At 49.8% G+C, this 16390-nt stretch overlaps 1 protein-coding gene across 2 annotated transcripts in view; it reads left to right on the plus strand.

Annotated features, from left to right (window-relative positions):
* CCDC17 (coiled-coil domain containing 17) overlaps positions 1–16390 on the plus strand; it is a 103561-nt gene that overhangs the window by 50197 nt on the left and 36974 nt on the right. For both annotated transcript variants that reach the window (XM_077450801.1, XM_077450802.1), the window contains exon 9: positions 117–239. In XM_077450801.1, coding sequence (XP_077306927.1) covers positions 117–239 — 123 coding nt within the window. The remainder of the gene's footprint in view (positions 1–116; positions 240–16390) is intronic.

The raw sequence follows: 16390 nt of genomic DNA on the forward strand, positions 1-16390 counted from the left end.
AAGGTAGAAGGGCGCTTGGCTCGTAATTTAGGAGACATTTTATGACATCATGAAATGTCCAACCAATAAATGTATTAATAAAGAGGTCACTCACTCAACTAATTCCTCTACATCAGGTCATGAGGTGGCCCCCCGGGCCCTGGATGTGGAGTTCATGGCGGTGGAGATGGAGAACCAGCGTCTGGAGGAGGAAATCTTCAACCTCAAGCTGCACAGGAGCCGGAAAAAGATGGACAAAGGTAGGTCGATGGAAGGCAACTCCTGGGATGCCAATGAGATTTTCCAACAAACAAATTCTTCTGGGTTTCGGGCATTTTCCTTGTTGGATACTTGAAGCTCTGCGGAGCCAGAACACCGACCAGCAGCAGGGAATTCTGGGCGTGGCCATTTTTGCATGCCCCACCCACTGCCTGTTTGTAGAACCTCTGATGGGTGATCTAGCTCAGCAAAGGCCACCTGATTTATTTTTATTCTTGAATACCTTATTAGAATTTTTTTAGTCCTGTACCCCATATATTATGTATTGTGACTGACCTTTGATGGATCTCCTGCTGCTGTTAATCAAATGCAGAGAGGAGGGAGTGAGGGCGGGGCTAAGTCCAGCTGTGTGTGTCTTCATAGACGCACACAGCTCGGGAGCAAGCATTCACTGTGGGCACATGAAGAGGAGGAGCCATGATCACCAGCGGGGGACCCACAATAGAAGGATTGGGGCTGCATTACAGAGCCGGTGTGTACAACATGTTTGTTATTTTAATTAAAACACACTTTAAATATAATTTTCTCTGTCTGACCAGGGGGGGGGGAGTGTCTGACCACGGGGGGAGGGGGGTGTGTCTGACCACAGAGGGAGGGGGGGTGTCTGACCACGGGGGGAGGGGGGGTGTCTGACCACAGAGGGAGGGGGGTGTGTCTGACCACAGAGGGAGGGGGGTGTGTCTGACCACGGGGGGAGGGGGTGTGTCTGACCACGGGGGGAGGGGGGGTGTCTGACCACGGGGGGAGGGGGGGGTGTCTGACCACGGGGGGAGGGGGGGTGTGTCTGACCACGGGGGAGGGGGGGTGTCTGACCACAGAGGGAGGGGGGTGTGTCTGACCACGGGGGGAGGGGGGTGTGTCTGACCACGGGGGAGGGGGGTGTGTCTGACCACGGGGGGAGGGGGGTGTGTCTGACCTCGGGGGGAGGGGGGTGTGTCTGACCTCAGAGGGAGGGGGGTGTGTCTGACCATGGAGGGAGGGGGGTGTGTCTGACCACGGAGGGAGGGGGGTGTGTCTGACCACGGAGGGAAGGGGGTGTGTGTCTGACCACGGGGGGAGGGGGGGTGTCTGACCACGGGGGAGGGGGGTGTGTCTGACCACGGAGGAAAGGGGGTGTGTCTGACCACGGGGGGAGGGGGGTGTGTCTGACCACGGGGGGAGGGGGGTGTGTCTGACCACGGGGGGAGAGGTGTGTGTCTGACCATGGGGGGAGGGGGGTGTGTCTGATCAGGTTTATTCTTGAATACCTTATTAGAATTTTTTTAGTCCTGTACCCCATATATTATGTATTGTGACTGACCTTTGATGGATCTCCTGCTGCTGTTAATCAAATGCAGAGAGGAGGGAGTGAGGGCGGGGCTAAGTCCAGCTGTGTGTGTCTTCATAGACGCACACAGCTCGGGAGCAAGAATTCACTGTGGGCACATGAAGAGGAGGAGCCATGATCACCAGCGGGGGACCCACAATAGAAGGATTGGGGCTGCTCTGTGCAATACCATTACAGAGCCGGTGTGTACAACATGTTTGTTATTTTAATTAAAACACACTTTAAATATAATTTTCTCTGTCTGACCAGGGGGGGGAGTGTCTGACCACGGGGGGAGGGGGGTGTGTCTGACCACAGAGGGAGGGGGGGTGTGTCTGACCACGGGGGGAGGGGGTGTGTCTGACCACAGAGGGAGGGGGGTGTGTCTGACCACAGAGGGAGGGGGGTGTGTCTGACCACAGGGGGAGGGGGGGTGTGTCTGACCACGGGGGAGGGGGGTGTGTCTGACCACAGAGGGAGGGGGGCTGTGTCTGACCACAGAGGGAGGGGGGGTGTGTCTGACCACGGGGGGAGGGGGTGTGTCTGACCACAGAGGGAGGGGGGTGTGTCTGACCACAGAGGGAGGGGGGTGTGTCTGACCACGGGGGGAGGGGGGTGTGTCTGACCACGGGGGAGGGGGGGGGTGTCTGACCACGGGGGGAGGGGTGTGTGTCTGACCTCAGGGGGAGGGGGGGTGTGTCTGACCACGGGGGGAGGGGGGTGTGTCTGACCACGGAGGGAGGGGGGTGTGTCTGACCACGGAGGGAGGGGGGTGTCTGACCACGGAGGGAAGGGGGTGTGTGTCTGACCACGGGGGGGGTGTCTGACCACGGGGGAGGGGGGTGTGTCTGACCACGGAGGGAAGGGGGTGTGTCTGACCACGGGGGGAGGGGGGTGTGTCTGACCACGGGGGGAGAGGTGTGTGTCTGACCATGGGGGGAGGGGGGTGTGTCTGATCAGGTTTAGGGATAAATGAAATGTCCCTTAGTAAATGGCGAGGATGCAAAGTAAACCTGTCCCTGTCTTGTTGCAGGCATGCCTCCTTCGCCTTCTTACTAACGGACAGCGGCGGTTTCCGTGCGGACTCCAGACTCCTCCCCCTCCAATACGAAGGAAGTGCTCAGCTTTACCCCGGCCAATGACTTTTATAGAACGCTTTTTTTTTTTTGCCAATCAGTGTTAATCATTTCACAGAGACTCCAATATCTGCCGCAAATTGATGTGATTGACAATCCTTCACCATTTCTGTCCATGCTGGGAGTTGTAGTTCCTCAGGGGTGCATTTTTCCCGACTGATATCTTTGTAAATTTCTGTGTTTCAAATAAAAGTCCAATTCTGCGCCCGCTGGGATCCGTGGAGGACGGTGCCCCCCCCCCCCCCCCACCAAATAATGGATACATTGTTATTATACCGAGAGAAATAAAATCCAATAATACGTTTCACAATCTTCTAGATCACGTTGTGCGTCACCGAGAGATATTCTCATCATTTATTATTATCATTATATATGAGGGAGAACACTTCTGTGTAGGTAGGATCTCCGTCTCCTATGGCAACCGTCTTGTAGTAGTTCCTAGCGGTAATATATTCAGCCATTGATAACACGATCAGTTCTCTGTCTCCACAATCCCGGACTGTGGATCTTCACTCCAGGAACTCTCAGCCCCTCGCTGGACTTCACATCCAATCACCGCCGGTCCCCGGAGCTCTCTCACTGCAGCACTCGGAATCTTCCTCAAGCCTCACCGCCGCTGGTTGGGTCCCGGCTTGGCACTCACTGGAATTTGGTGAGAATTCTGCTCTGGTACTTCAGTTACTCCCTGTGGTCCTTGGAAATAAGGCAATTAGTCCCATAGTGGTGACAGCTTCCCCTCTACCCCCAACCGTGACAGCTTCCCCTCTACCCCCAACCGTGACAGCTTCCCCTCTACCCCCAACCGTGACAGCTTCTCCGGCCGGCTGAACCGTCACTTCTGGTTGGACTGCAATCCCAACCCTGCGCTGCTCTCTTACTTCTGGATAGGCCCTCAGACAGCCGTCCGGGTGGCACCCAACACCGATCACCTGACTCCACCCTAATATATTGGTTCTCTCAGCAGGCCAAGGGACTAAAGAAACCTCTGCCAATTGGCTGGGATACCCCATTATTCATAATTTGTCCTTGCACAGCCCTTGTCTTATCCAATGTCACCAGATACCCGGCCACCTAGTGACAGAAGAGAGAAGTGCAACAATTCCAGAATTAGGGGGAAATCGATTGATCTAACAATTGGCCAAAGCAGCTCCTCTGTACAGAGACTGATGTGATTGGCTCAGTGATCTCTGTACAGCACTGCAGTATATGTGAGAGCTATATAAATGTATAATAATAATAATAGTGTGTGACTTGTAGGGGAGGGGACATTAGAGTGTAAGCTCCTCTGTACAGAGACTGGTGTGACTGTGGGGGGGGGGAGGGGACATTAGAGTGTAAGCTCCTCTGTACAGAGACTGATGTGACTGTGGGGGGGGAGTGGAAATTAGAGTGTAAGCTCCTCTGTACAGAGACTGATGTGACTGTGGGGGGGGGGGGACATTAGAATGTAAGCTCCTCTGTACAGACTGATGTGACTGTGGGGGGGGGGGACATTAGAGTGTAAGCTCCGCTGTACAGAGACTGATGTGATTATATATAAACAACAAAAAAAGGCTTACCTCAGCTTAGAAAACAAACTGACTTTTTTGCCAGAAAAAAAAAAAAACATAAACAGAACGACATATACAAACCAAGATCTATGTTCTTCGTATTCTTATTATAATGCACCACAAATGTAGACCTGACGCCGTGCTTTCCATGTGAAGAAACAGACCACTAAGCGAACTAGAAAAAGTGTCTCAAAATCAAAATCCCGATGTGTCTGAAAGACCCCATACGACCGCGCCGCATAACACAAGTGGGAAAGGAATACCCAGAGCCCCACTCACCCGATTGTAGACTTCTATATTGAAGGGGCACTGAAGCAGGAAGTGGTCCATTGTCTCCACCACATTCCACTCTTGGACAACCACGGTTCTCCGCAGATCAATGCTTCAGGTTGCCCTTTACATAGAGTCTGCCATGGAACGAGCGCCAGGCCAAACCCCAAAACTTTAAAGGGATTCTCTCTAGATTGAGCAAACGCAGACCCTCCCTCATAACAGGGCCTGGGCAGTCCCTCAAGGCCATTGGCTCGCTAAAGGCAGATTCAACAACCCTCCTCTCCAGGTACTTCCTAGGAAGATACTTCATTTCCTCCACCGCCACTCGCCACTGCCAAAGCATTGTCGGGCATGGGGGCAACATAAGCCAGGAACTTACCATGTCAGGCCCTCAGGCTTTTCACTGGACCACCATTCTCCCAGCTTCACAGAAAAGGCCCAAACCAGGACTGAAAAATGCCGACCCACCCTGGCAGTTCCTCTGCCAGCATGTTAGCAAAATTATGTTTCAAAAACATCAGAGAAAAACAAACTGGGTTGACTATACCTTGGCCACCCATCCACCTGGGATGGTAAGTTACAGACCTCTTAACGAGATTCAGTTTGTTCCCCTATAACAGTTGGAAGAAACAGCTGTAGATCCTCGCATAGAGAGACAATGGCAAAACACAGACAAAGCTGACATACAGAAATACTGGGATCAGGTAAGTTTTAATCAGGTTAATACTTTCCCTGTAAGAGAGTTTCCAGTCCTTCCAGGTGGCAACCTTGGCATCAGCATCTTGTAGCCTGCTTTCCCAATTTGCGAGGCCGTAATCGCCGGGACAAAATTTCCTGTCAGGGCTCTGGGAAGACATCCGGAAGCTCAAAGCCGTCGCCTTCCTCACCCATCCAAAAAACTTCACTTTTATCCCGATTGATCTTTGAGCCAAATGCCTCAGCATACTGCTCCATCACGGAGACCACCTCCTCTGCATCCTCTGTCCCAGAGATGAAAACAGACACATCATCAGCATAGGCCATGACCCTCAGAGGAGGCTCACCAGGAATGCCCAAAGGCACTCCGTACAATGGTCCGCTCTCTAACCTCCGGATGAAGGGATCAATTGCAAACGTGTATAGCAGAGGACTTAAAGGACACCACTGATGCACACCCGGGCCAACCTCAAAGGACCGTTCGATTCATCCATTCACAAGCATGAAGCTTTCAGCACCTCTGTACAAGGTCTTCAGCCAATCGAAAAAGCTCCCCTTCAGGCCATACTTGCCAAGAAGCAGCCACAGGTACTCATGACTGACTCGATCAAAAGCTTTAGCCTGATCCAATGTCAGCAAGTACTTTTTCCAGCCTGCAGCCCTGCACCGCTCCAAGGCCTCCCGGACAGCTAACACTGCTGAAAAAGTGCTTCTACCCAGAACCAAACAGTGCTGGTGGCTGGAAAGTAGATCGCCCGCTACAGACGATAAACGCCAGAAAATTATTTTTGCCAGTATCTTCCTATCAACATTGAGAAGGCTAATGGGCCGCCAATTCTCAGTTTTCGAGGAGTCCTTACCCTTTGACAGAAGAATCGCCACAGATTGTCGCATGGAGGGAGAGAGCGAACCCTCTCTCTGACAGCCATTAACAACCTCCACCAAATATGGGGCCAGAGTAACCTTAAAGTGCTTATAAAACTTGGCTGTCAACCCATCTGGCCCAGGCGACTTCCTAATGGCAAGTTTATCAGTAGCCCTAACCACCTCATCTGCTGTGATGTCCTCTGTCAAACTCGCAAGAGAACTTCCATTTCCTAGTTCTGGAATAGAATCCAGAAAACTTGATTTGCCTGCCTGATCAAGGTCCATCCTGCCCAGGAGATCAGCTTAATATGACCTGGCGGTTTCCAGGAGGATCCCCGACTTGGACTTTGTCAAGGAACCTGTACTGTCAACCAGGCCTGCAACTGACGTAACTGCTCTACCTTGTTTGCAATTCTGGTAAGGGTCGGGCAAGTGATCTTTCCCATAATCCCTTTCTAGAACCAAAGAGGTATGTCTGTCATATTGACACTCCCTGAGCAGGAGTTTAACCTCAGAGATCATCCCAGGATCTCCATTATTCGACACAAGCCTATCAAGCTTTATCCACAGACGCTGGTAGGTGACCTACTTATCAAGCTGTTTATTTCTTCCTATGGCCTTGAAAAACCCAACAATCCTTCATTTTGTAAGCTCCCACCACTCTGACTTACTGCTGCAAAAGTCCATGATTGATACCTGTGCCTGAAAAAAATCCTCAAAGGATTGACTCACCTTCACATCATCTAGGAGTGCCAAATTTATCTTCCAGGTACCCTTCCCCCCTGGGTGGTATATCAGGGCTATTCAGAGTCACAGACAGAATACAGTGATCAGAAAACTCCACCGCCTGACACACAGGTGCTGAGAAGGCAGAGTTCCCCTTTAAATAAAAAATATCTATTCTACTCTGACTACAAACTCGCTGAAAAGCGAGTCCCGTGTCGTCGGGGCAGCAATGAATGTGCAAATCAACCAGACCTGCCTCTCTAGCTATTTTGTTCAAGAAAAAGCCGTTACAGTCCAGCCTGGCTCCGGTACCTTTCCTGTCCTTAGTCCTAGTGATGGTATTGAAATCGCCACGGAAGACAACTTGCCAGGCTGTAAAAAGAAAAGGCTTGATCTTCTTCCTGTCCCACTTTGGGGTCCATAGATGTTGATCAGGCGCAGGTCCTGCCCCCCCAATGGAGACATCTAAGACCACACATCTCCCCATTTCTACCTCAATAATTCACCAACAGATTACCATGGCAGAAAAAAGTACCGCAACTCCAGTGTAAGGCTCGGCCGCATGAGACCAGAAAGAAGGGCCGTGCCTCCACTCCTCCCTCACCATATGAATATCAGCCAAACTAGACAACCCCGAGTCTCTTGCAAAAAGAAAATAGCATCAAACCTGCTGAGCAAAAATAAGGCCATATTACGAGCAGGCACTGATTTTATACTGGCGACATTAATAGTCGCCACCTTCAGTGGAGTGGGAACTGCCATCGGGATGATTGAGGTATATGTTTCTTAGCCTACTTACTGCCCTCCCTACCTGGAGACCCTACACGCTTCAATGTCCCTTGTGATTCCTCCTCCATAGACTCATCACCAGAAGAACTTCTACCCTCCACTTCAGAAAACACCTCATTTGCCACCTCCACCCTCCTAGCTTTGACATCCTTCCTCTTTCTCTGCCTCTTACCCGTTTTTCCTTTTAGCCTCCAACCATTCCATATCCTCATTCGACAATTCCGATGGCAGAACCTACTCCCCAGGACATCCTCAGCCAAAACCCCCCCATTAACCCCTCCCCCCACACCATTCACCCCAACTTCCACATCATTCACCTTGCATTGCATTCTGCACCAGCCACTTTCATTCCCTTCACTTTCCCATCTCCCCCTCCACCATCATCCAATCCATCCCTCACTCCACCCCTCGGTGTCTGCTGACCTCGAACTGCAGCATTTCTGCCACGCCGAGGAGGAGGGGTTGGCACCACCATACACGATGGTCCAGCACCCTCCACTGCCTTCACTATACTAGGAGAAACAATAGGTGCCGACACAGACTTGACAACCACATTTTTTGACACTGACTGGGAGACCACAGACTGGGGGGACACTGACACCACAGACGGCCTCACATACGCAGATTCTGACAGGACAGAGACACTAGGATCCCCTGGTACAACATCTGCCAACCCAGACTCTTCTCTATCCAGACAGAAGAATTCCTCCACCAGCTCTGGCTTATTGTGCAAAGCCTCAGGGCACTGGCTATAAGGGTGACCAACCTTATCACATAGGTTACATTTAATGATGTTACAGTCCCTCGCCAGTTACCCCAATTCCTGACACAAAGGGCACTTCTGTTCTGGACAATTAGAGGAGAAATGTCCCTTGACTCCACATTTATGGCACAGCTTAGGTTGACCAGGGTAGAAAACAGTAATCCTATCTCTACCAATAAAGGCAGAGGAGGGCAAATGCTGGACCACGTTCCCACACACACTCAACCTCATTGACACTGACCACCCACCCATCCAGATTCCTCTATCATCCACAATCTTTTTTAGGGGACCCAACGTTTCATCAAACCTCCTCAACCAGACCCATAAATCCTCGGGGGGTATAGACTCATTCCTTGTCAGGATAGTCACATTTTTAATCAAGGGCTGTCGTGAGATTACCTTAGGGACAAGCCCCTCCCAGTCCGGCTGGCCCGTATACACATTCTCAAACCGCTCCCAAAATAGATCCAGCGATTCTGGATGCGCAAATGACAAATCAAATTCAACGGAACCAGCCGGACTGATAAGAGAATAAATATCCTCCGTCTTAAATGCCATGGCTAGGATCTTATCCACAACCTCCCTCCTGATAGGTGGAATACCTCCTCCTTCCCACCTGAGCTGTACCACATTCCGGCATTTAATGGAAGAAGGTGCGTTAGGTGAAAGTCACACAACTGGCTCACTTCCACCAGCAGCAGCAGCATGACTTTGTCCCCACACAGCCTTAGCATAACTCTGGGACAGATGACCCATTATTGGTTGCATAGAAATATTATCTGGCTGCATAGGAACCTCTGAAATCTGGTTTGGTAATTCACCCACCACTTGATCCTCCCTCCTCCCTTCCAACACAGCAGTCCCACTCACCATAGTCCCAGAAGTACCACAATTACCAGCAGTCCAGTTATTAGGTACACCAGCTATTTTAGTGTCTGTGTGACTTTATTGAGCTTCCATTTTAGTGTCCATGTGGGACTCCTGCTTCTTCTCCCCACAGACAAACAAGAACTTCTTTGTTAGGATTGATACCATCTCCTGGATTCCTTGCCAACTGCAAGGATCCATTGACAGATGCAGTCTCTTTGTCTGTAGCAGCAATCGCAGGAATGGCATCCATACACGGAGAGATATTCTCAACAAGCATTCCTTCACCAGCATTTTGCTGAACTGAAACAGCCTGTCCTCCATTTGTAGACACTGTAGCACCGCCACCATCTTCATCAGACTTAAATGAAACTTTTTCCACAACTTTCTCCCTTACAGGCTGAGGGATGACATCCTCCTCCTCATCTGATGAGTCGGTGCCACTCAAGGGACATTCCATTTCCATGATGGTCTGCAGCAATCCGCCATTTTCCTCAACCTCCTCCTGAGATGACCCAGGCTGCTGGGGAGGGAGGGGGCAGATACTGACTCAGGTGCAACAGATCCTGAGACAGGGGTAGTACTGGGGCCACTATCTGAAGCCACTTCCTTACCCCCATCCATACTGTCTCTGTTGCTCTGGCATCCACTCTCTGGCAACAGGCACTCTCCTTCATCTGTTGGAATCTCTCATCATTCTCATATTTTTCTCTAAACACACCACTGCTTCCCTCCTCTGCCGGGTTAGCCCCCCCATATCAACATTTTTGAAAAAATCTTATGCAGTTTGTTAGATCTTTGTTAGATCAAGCATTGTTTACGTTAGATCTCACACAGAAGAAGCAATATTAACAGTTATTTGCTGGGGGGGGGCTAACCCGTCATCAGCCCCCCCCCCCCCCCTACCAAAAAATTGACCAAACAGTGTATTTTGGAAGCTATTTGTTAGATCCGGTAAGATCAAGTGGTTTTAACATTAGATCTCACATAGTTACAGACTAATTAAAGGGGTTGTAAAAGTAAATGTTTTTTGCATTCTATGCATTAAGGTGAAAAAACATCTCACACTGCTGGCGCCCCCAGTCCCCCCGTTTTACTTACCTCACCCCTCGAAAGTCCTGCGCTCGCCCCCGCAGTCTTCTTCGCCACTCAGCCTTGCCACTGATTGGCGGAAGTGGATGGATTCAAAGCAGTGCAGCCATTGGTTCGCGCTGTTGTCAATCACATCCAATGACACGGTGCGCCGGGGGCGGGGCCGTGTGATACAGTGAGCGGCTATAGCCGCCGGCTGTATCAGGGGAGCGTGCCTGCAGGTGCTTCTCACCATGAGAGGGAGCTCGCATGAACGTGAGAAGTGCCTGTGGGAAGAAGCAGAGACAGCCGCCGAGGGACCCCAGAAGAGAAGGTTCGGGGCCACTCTGTGCAAAACGAGCTGCACAGTGGAGGGAAGTATAACATGTTATATATATATATATATATATATATATATATATATTTTTTTTTTTTTTTTTTTTACTTTACAATCCCTTTAAGTGATTAATGAAGGGGGGCCTTATCAAATTTTCTGGCCAAAAATCATTCAGGCTAATAGATATTCCTTGGATCCGGTAAGATCGAGTCATTTTAAAGTTAGATCTCACATAATTTCAGAGATATTCCACATAAAAATAGACATATTAGGTGGTACAGAATGTACATCCATCTTAAACCGGCTCTGGATGGTCTCTGGAACCGTCTTTAGATGGTTCTTCAGCGGGTGCCTGTAGTCTCTCCTCACACCTCCCTGCCTCATGGTGGTCTCTCCTCAGACCAACTAGACATGTGCATTTCGTTTTGTTCAGATTCGAAATTTGGACGAATTTTCATTATTCGGACATTCGGATGCATCCGAATTACAATGCTAATGAATTCAACCGAATTCGGCTGAAATTCGACTCAATACCGGATTCGAAATGATTTCAACCGCATTCGAAATTATTTCAACCGCATTCGAAATTATTTCAACCGCATTCGAAATTATTTCAACCGCATTCGAAAATATTTTGTGACCCGACTTTAGGGCCATGTAGCTCGGGGGGTCACTTGGTGCTAGTTGTAGTGCTAGTACTATTGTGTTTGCATACCAAATTTGGAGTTTCTAGCACCAAGTGATCCCCAGATATGTGGCCCCAAATTCGGGTCACAAAATGTCAAGCACTTTTCTGCAGCAGAGAATGACATTTTGCGACCCGAATTTGGGGCCACATATCTCGGGGTCATTTATAGCTAGAAACCCCATATGCAAACACAATAATACTAGCACTACAACATTTCCAAATTTGAAGTGTCTAGCACCAAGTGACCCCGAGATACATGGCCCTAAAGTCGGGTCACAAAATATTTTTGAATGCGGTTGAAATAATGTCGAATGCGGTTGAAATATTTTCAAATTTGGTTGAAATATTTTCGAATGTGGCCGATTTTTCGAATTTGGTAGAAAACTTAACGAAATCCGAAAACTAATTTAAGGAAGTTAACGAATATAACTAAACGAAATTAATGAATTAAAACGAAACTAAACGAAACAAATTTTTTCCTTTTGCACATGTTTAAGACCAACAAGCTTAAGTCTTTAGCTAGCCCCCCTTCTTGCAAAGCAGCCTGGGCGTGGTAGTTCCACCGCCTGTAGAAATCAATGGGGCTGTATTATGATGATACTTCAAGTCCCATGGGCCTCTGCTGCTGCTTGATTGGCTCCCTTTCCATGCCAATAGGGACACAGGAAGAGGAGAGGGAGGGCGAGAAATCCCCCACAGGGTCTGACAGGAGTTACATTCTTTTGATATACACAGAAAAAAAAAAACAGGTTGATGTGCACAGGAAACCAAACAATTTACATCTGCATAAAACCCTGGCAGAGGAACGTCCCACCAATTAGCATAGGAGGGGAGGTTGTCCTGCCTACAGGCCACCTTAACTGGAATGGCCCAGTTAGATGTGCCAGGGTGTCGCAAACCAAGAAATCAGGCCGAGACAGTTACATCACACTTGTTTAATAATAAAAAGTAAAAAGAACAAACGTAGTCAAAACATAGCCAAAGTTCAGTAACCGGAACTGATAGTCAGCCAAGCCAGAAGTCAGGGATCAATGTAGTGGAACAGCAAGCAGGATCTGGAGCCAGAAGAGAAGTCAGCAAAGCAAGTCTTGAACAGGATCACAGGAGATAGTTTCTGTGATGTTGACCAAGGCAAAGGCAGAAATCCTCTGGACTGGACGGCTTAAATAGGCAGGACTGACAAGCAGGATATCATCAACAGCTGAGTAACTGTGGAGAGATTGGAGCTGGCAATTAGCCGACAGCTGAGCGGCCAGCTCAGAGAAGGAAGGGCCCTGAGTTGGGATTGTCCACCGCCAAATCTGTGTTGGAAGGGTCAGTTACCGCAAGAGTCCTTTTTGCAAGAGAACAACCCCCATCAGAGCTTTCACCCAAAAGTATCATATGTTAGTCTTTTGGGCGGGTGAATAACCATTCGCTCTCACTGTTCTTTGTTCTGGGGTTACAGGCACATTGGTCTCTTCTTCTTCCTGCATTTCAGCTTCCTCCATGAAGGATGGAAAGTCTTAGGGGTCTGTTGTCAGCAGGGAAGATTGAGGGTCTTCAAAAGGTGGATATGAGGTACAATCTCAGGAGCCTCTGGTCTGAGAGTCACCTTGGGTGGAGAAGAAAGGGGGGGAGGGGTGGCAGGCCCTGGCATTAGAGACGGCCGCAGACAATCTTTCTCTTCATCCTCGCTGCTTTCATCTTCAGCACGGGGTACAGAGTGAGATAGTCACCGGATGGGAACGTTGAGAGGCCGTGGTTGTGGACTGTAAATCTGGCTGTGGTGGCACATGAACTGCTTCTGACAGAGGCAACAGATGATTGCAATGCCAAGTCTTCAATGCCAATGCCTGTGCTTCCCTCTGGCCAGATTTGATATACCGGGTGTCCTGGCAGATGCTTGCAAACGACATAGGGCTGCGACTTCCAGCGGTCACCCAACTTGTGCTTTCCAGGGACACCCAGGTTTCTCAGCAGTACCTTGTCATCTGGCTGTAGGTCCTGCACTCATACCTTGAGGTAAAAAAAAAAATGTTTTCTCTGTCCTTGGGCATATGAGGCAGCTTGAGCCTTATCATAGGCGCGTTTCAAACGTCTCTGCAGGCGATCCTCATACCCTCTGTTGGAAGTTGCTGAGGTATGATCGAGGGATGTGCCGAAGGCCAAGTCTACTGGCAACCGGGCCTACGGTCTGAACATCAAACTATAGGGAGAGTAACCTGTGGCATCATTGGCGGTGCTGTTATAACCAGGCTCTCCAAGGCCTTCCATGCCAAGCTACAGGGAGGGTCCTCCAACTGGTCCCTCCGCAGGTCTTTTTTTGACAGCTTGGGCAGACCTTCACCCCCGACTTGGGTGACATTGCATTAACATCTGGGGACACCAGCGGCTGACACTTCAACCTCTTCGGTTCTGAATCCTACTCCAGGTTGATGTTTTGCTACTTGACATAAGGCTCGTATCCCTTCAGGTGTCAGCTGGGCCTATTCTTCTGGAAGGTCTCTAGAACAATGGAGCCTTCTTGACAAGGCACCCGCGTCTTGTTTCTCGACCCCGGTCGATACTTCAGGCTGAAAATAAACCCTGATAGAGCAACCAACCATCTGTGACACGTGGTGCCCAACTTGGTGGCAGTGAGGATGTAGGTGGGAGGATTGTCGTCGGTCTTGATCACGAATTCCGCTCCATACAGGTAATCCCTCGGCTTATGCACCACTGCCCACTTCAAGGCCAGGAACTCAAGTTTGTGCATGGGGTAGTTCTAGGCGGGGACCAAGTTCCAACTCACGTAGGCAACATGCCGTAGATGGCTGTCATGCTTTTGATATAGCACCCCACCTAACCCATCTTGACTGGCGTCAAAGTGTAGCTCGTATGGCTTGGTTGGATATGCATAGGCCACGACTAGAGCGGTTGTTAGGCTTCACTTCAGCTGCCGAAAACCTTTTCACACTTCAGAGTCCATTGTTCCTGAATGGACTCTCTGTATTTTCTGGGCTCTCCAGCTGGTCTGACAGGCTTTGCCAGATCAGGGTCAGCGAATCCCTTGACAAATCTTCTGTAATAAGAGCAGAATCCCAGAAATGACCTAAGCTCAGTCATGTTGGTAGGCCTTGGCCAGGAGGTGACAGCTTCCAGCTTCTGGATGTCGGTGGCCATTTCGTCAGCAGACACAATGTGGCCAAGGTAGTTGACTGAGGGTTGATAAAACTGGCACTTTTCCAGAGACAGCTTCAACCCCCTCATCATGGAGTCTCTTCAGGACCTTCTGCAGATGGTCTTCGTGCTCTTCCAGAGTCTTGCTGTAAGCGATGATGTTGTCTAAAGTACACCAACACCTTGATCAGTTTCATGTCACCCACAGTCTTCTCCATTAGCCTTTGGAAGGTGGCTGGGGCACCAGACAGGCCTTGATGCATACGGTCAAATCCAAAGATCCCCTCCGGGGTAATGAAATGGTCTTCTCCCGATCCTCAGGGTGCATGGGGATTTGGTAATGCCCACTCTTCAATTTCAGCATGCTGAACCACTTCGCTCCTGACAGGCTCTGCAAGGCATCTTCTATCCTTGGAGTGGTATATTGGTTGGGAATGGTCCTTCAGTTCAGCGTGTGGTAGTCAATCCCCAGCCTCAGTGACCCATTGTTCTTCCATACCACAACTACTGGGGAAGCGTATAGACTTTGGGGCTCTCGGATGATACCTGCCTTCTTCAACTTTGCCAGTTGTTCAGGCAGATCCTCCAAGTCCTCTAAAGGAATCCATAAAACTCTTTCTCTGAACGGTTTATGCACTCAAAGAGATGGATCTCGTATTGGGCACTTTTTGCACTCCCTAAATCAAAATCCATTCTTGGAGAATGCAGCCTGCCATCTCAGGAGATGAGCCTTGGCCCTTTCTTTCCATTCAGGCTAAAGGGGAGTATTCTTCAGATAGAACTCCTCCACAGAGATCCCATCCTTTGCTCCCCCACCAAATCAGACTGGGTTGGCCAGATTCACTTGTCCCAGCAACATCCGAGCTGGCGTCTTCACTGGCGAGGCTGTTATGTTGTGGACAAGATCTTCCTGTGACTTCTTTGCAACCCTTTGGTTGAAACCACCTCGGGAATTATCTCCACTCCCATGTCTTCTCTCTGTCCCTCTGATTCAAGGACAATGAAAGGGCCTGGTTGCTTCCAATTTAGCTTGACAGATGCTCGTAAATAGGCCACTTTACCAGGCTGTAACGCCTCTCACACTGGTCCAAGCAGCAGATTTTTTACCACTCCTTCAGATGGAGCCTTCTGTAGGCCTGCAGGTAGGCTTGTCTCAGCATGGGGTGCACACTTGTAGTTGAAGTGCCCAGAACAAGAGGTGTCAACAGCCTTCTGACAAGATCAGCATTGGTCCCTATGATGAGAGAACGCTTACTGGCCCGTGGTGGGCGAGGACAGACCACTGCCTGAGTATCAAAAGTCTCGGCTTTCCCAGTCACGGAGGGATCGAAGGTTAGCTTGACTGGTAGATATCCATCATAGGGGAAGTTCTGAGTCACAATGCCCCATATCTGCAGCTCTTCCAACTTCTGCAGAAGCAGGTGCTTGAGTTGCCTGTCGTAGAAGTCTCTGTAGAGAAGGGTCACTTAAGCTCCAGTATCCAGAAGGGCCTTGGTGTAGACTCCTTTTACTTGGATGGGAACAACATTAGAAGGTCCCGCCAGCTTGTCAGGGAGCATGGAGGAAGTGGTGGCCATGGCCTGTTCTGTGGTTTGTATCCAAAGAGATTCTGATCGGGCTTCAGTCTGAGCTAAGTTCTGGGAGTCTGGTGTGCATTCACTCTCCGACACCAGGCAGCATGTGTCAAAGGAAACGGGCCGCTGGGTTGCTTGGAAACAACAATGGGGGGGCCCAGGGGCGGACTGACCATTGGGCTACTCGGGCACTGCCCGAGGGCCCCATGCTACTAGGGGGCCCCATCAGGGTTGCCAGCCTCAGTAAAACCAGGGACAGTATGTAACAAATTTGTTTGTTTTTTTACATCTGTCTTTCAATTGTCCCTTGGTCTAAAAATCCTGAGATTATAGCTGCCCCACCTCTCC

The sequence above is a fragment of the Lithobates pipiens genome, unplaced genomic scaffold (genome assembly GCF_037356315.1).
Source record: "Lithobates pipiens isolate NorthernLeopardFrog02 unplaced genomic scaffold, aLitPip1_a1.2 Scaffold_23, whole genome shotgun sequence".
NCBI classification, from domain to species: Eukaryota; Metazoa; Chordata; class Amphibia; order Anura; family Ranidae; genus Lithobates; species Lithobates pipiens.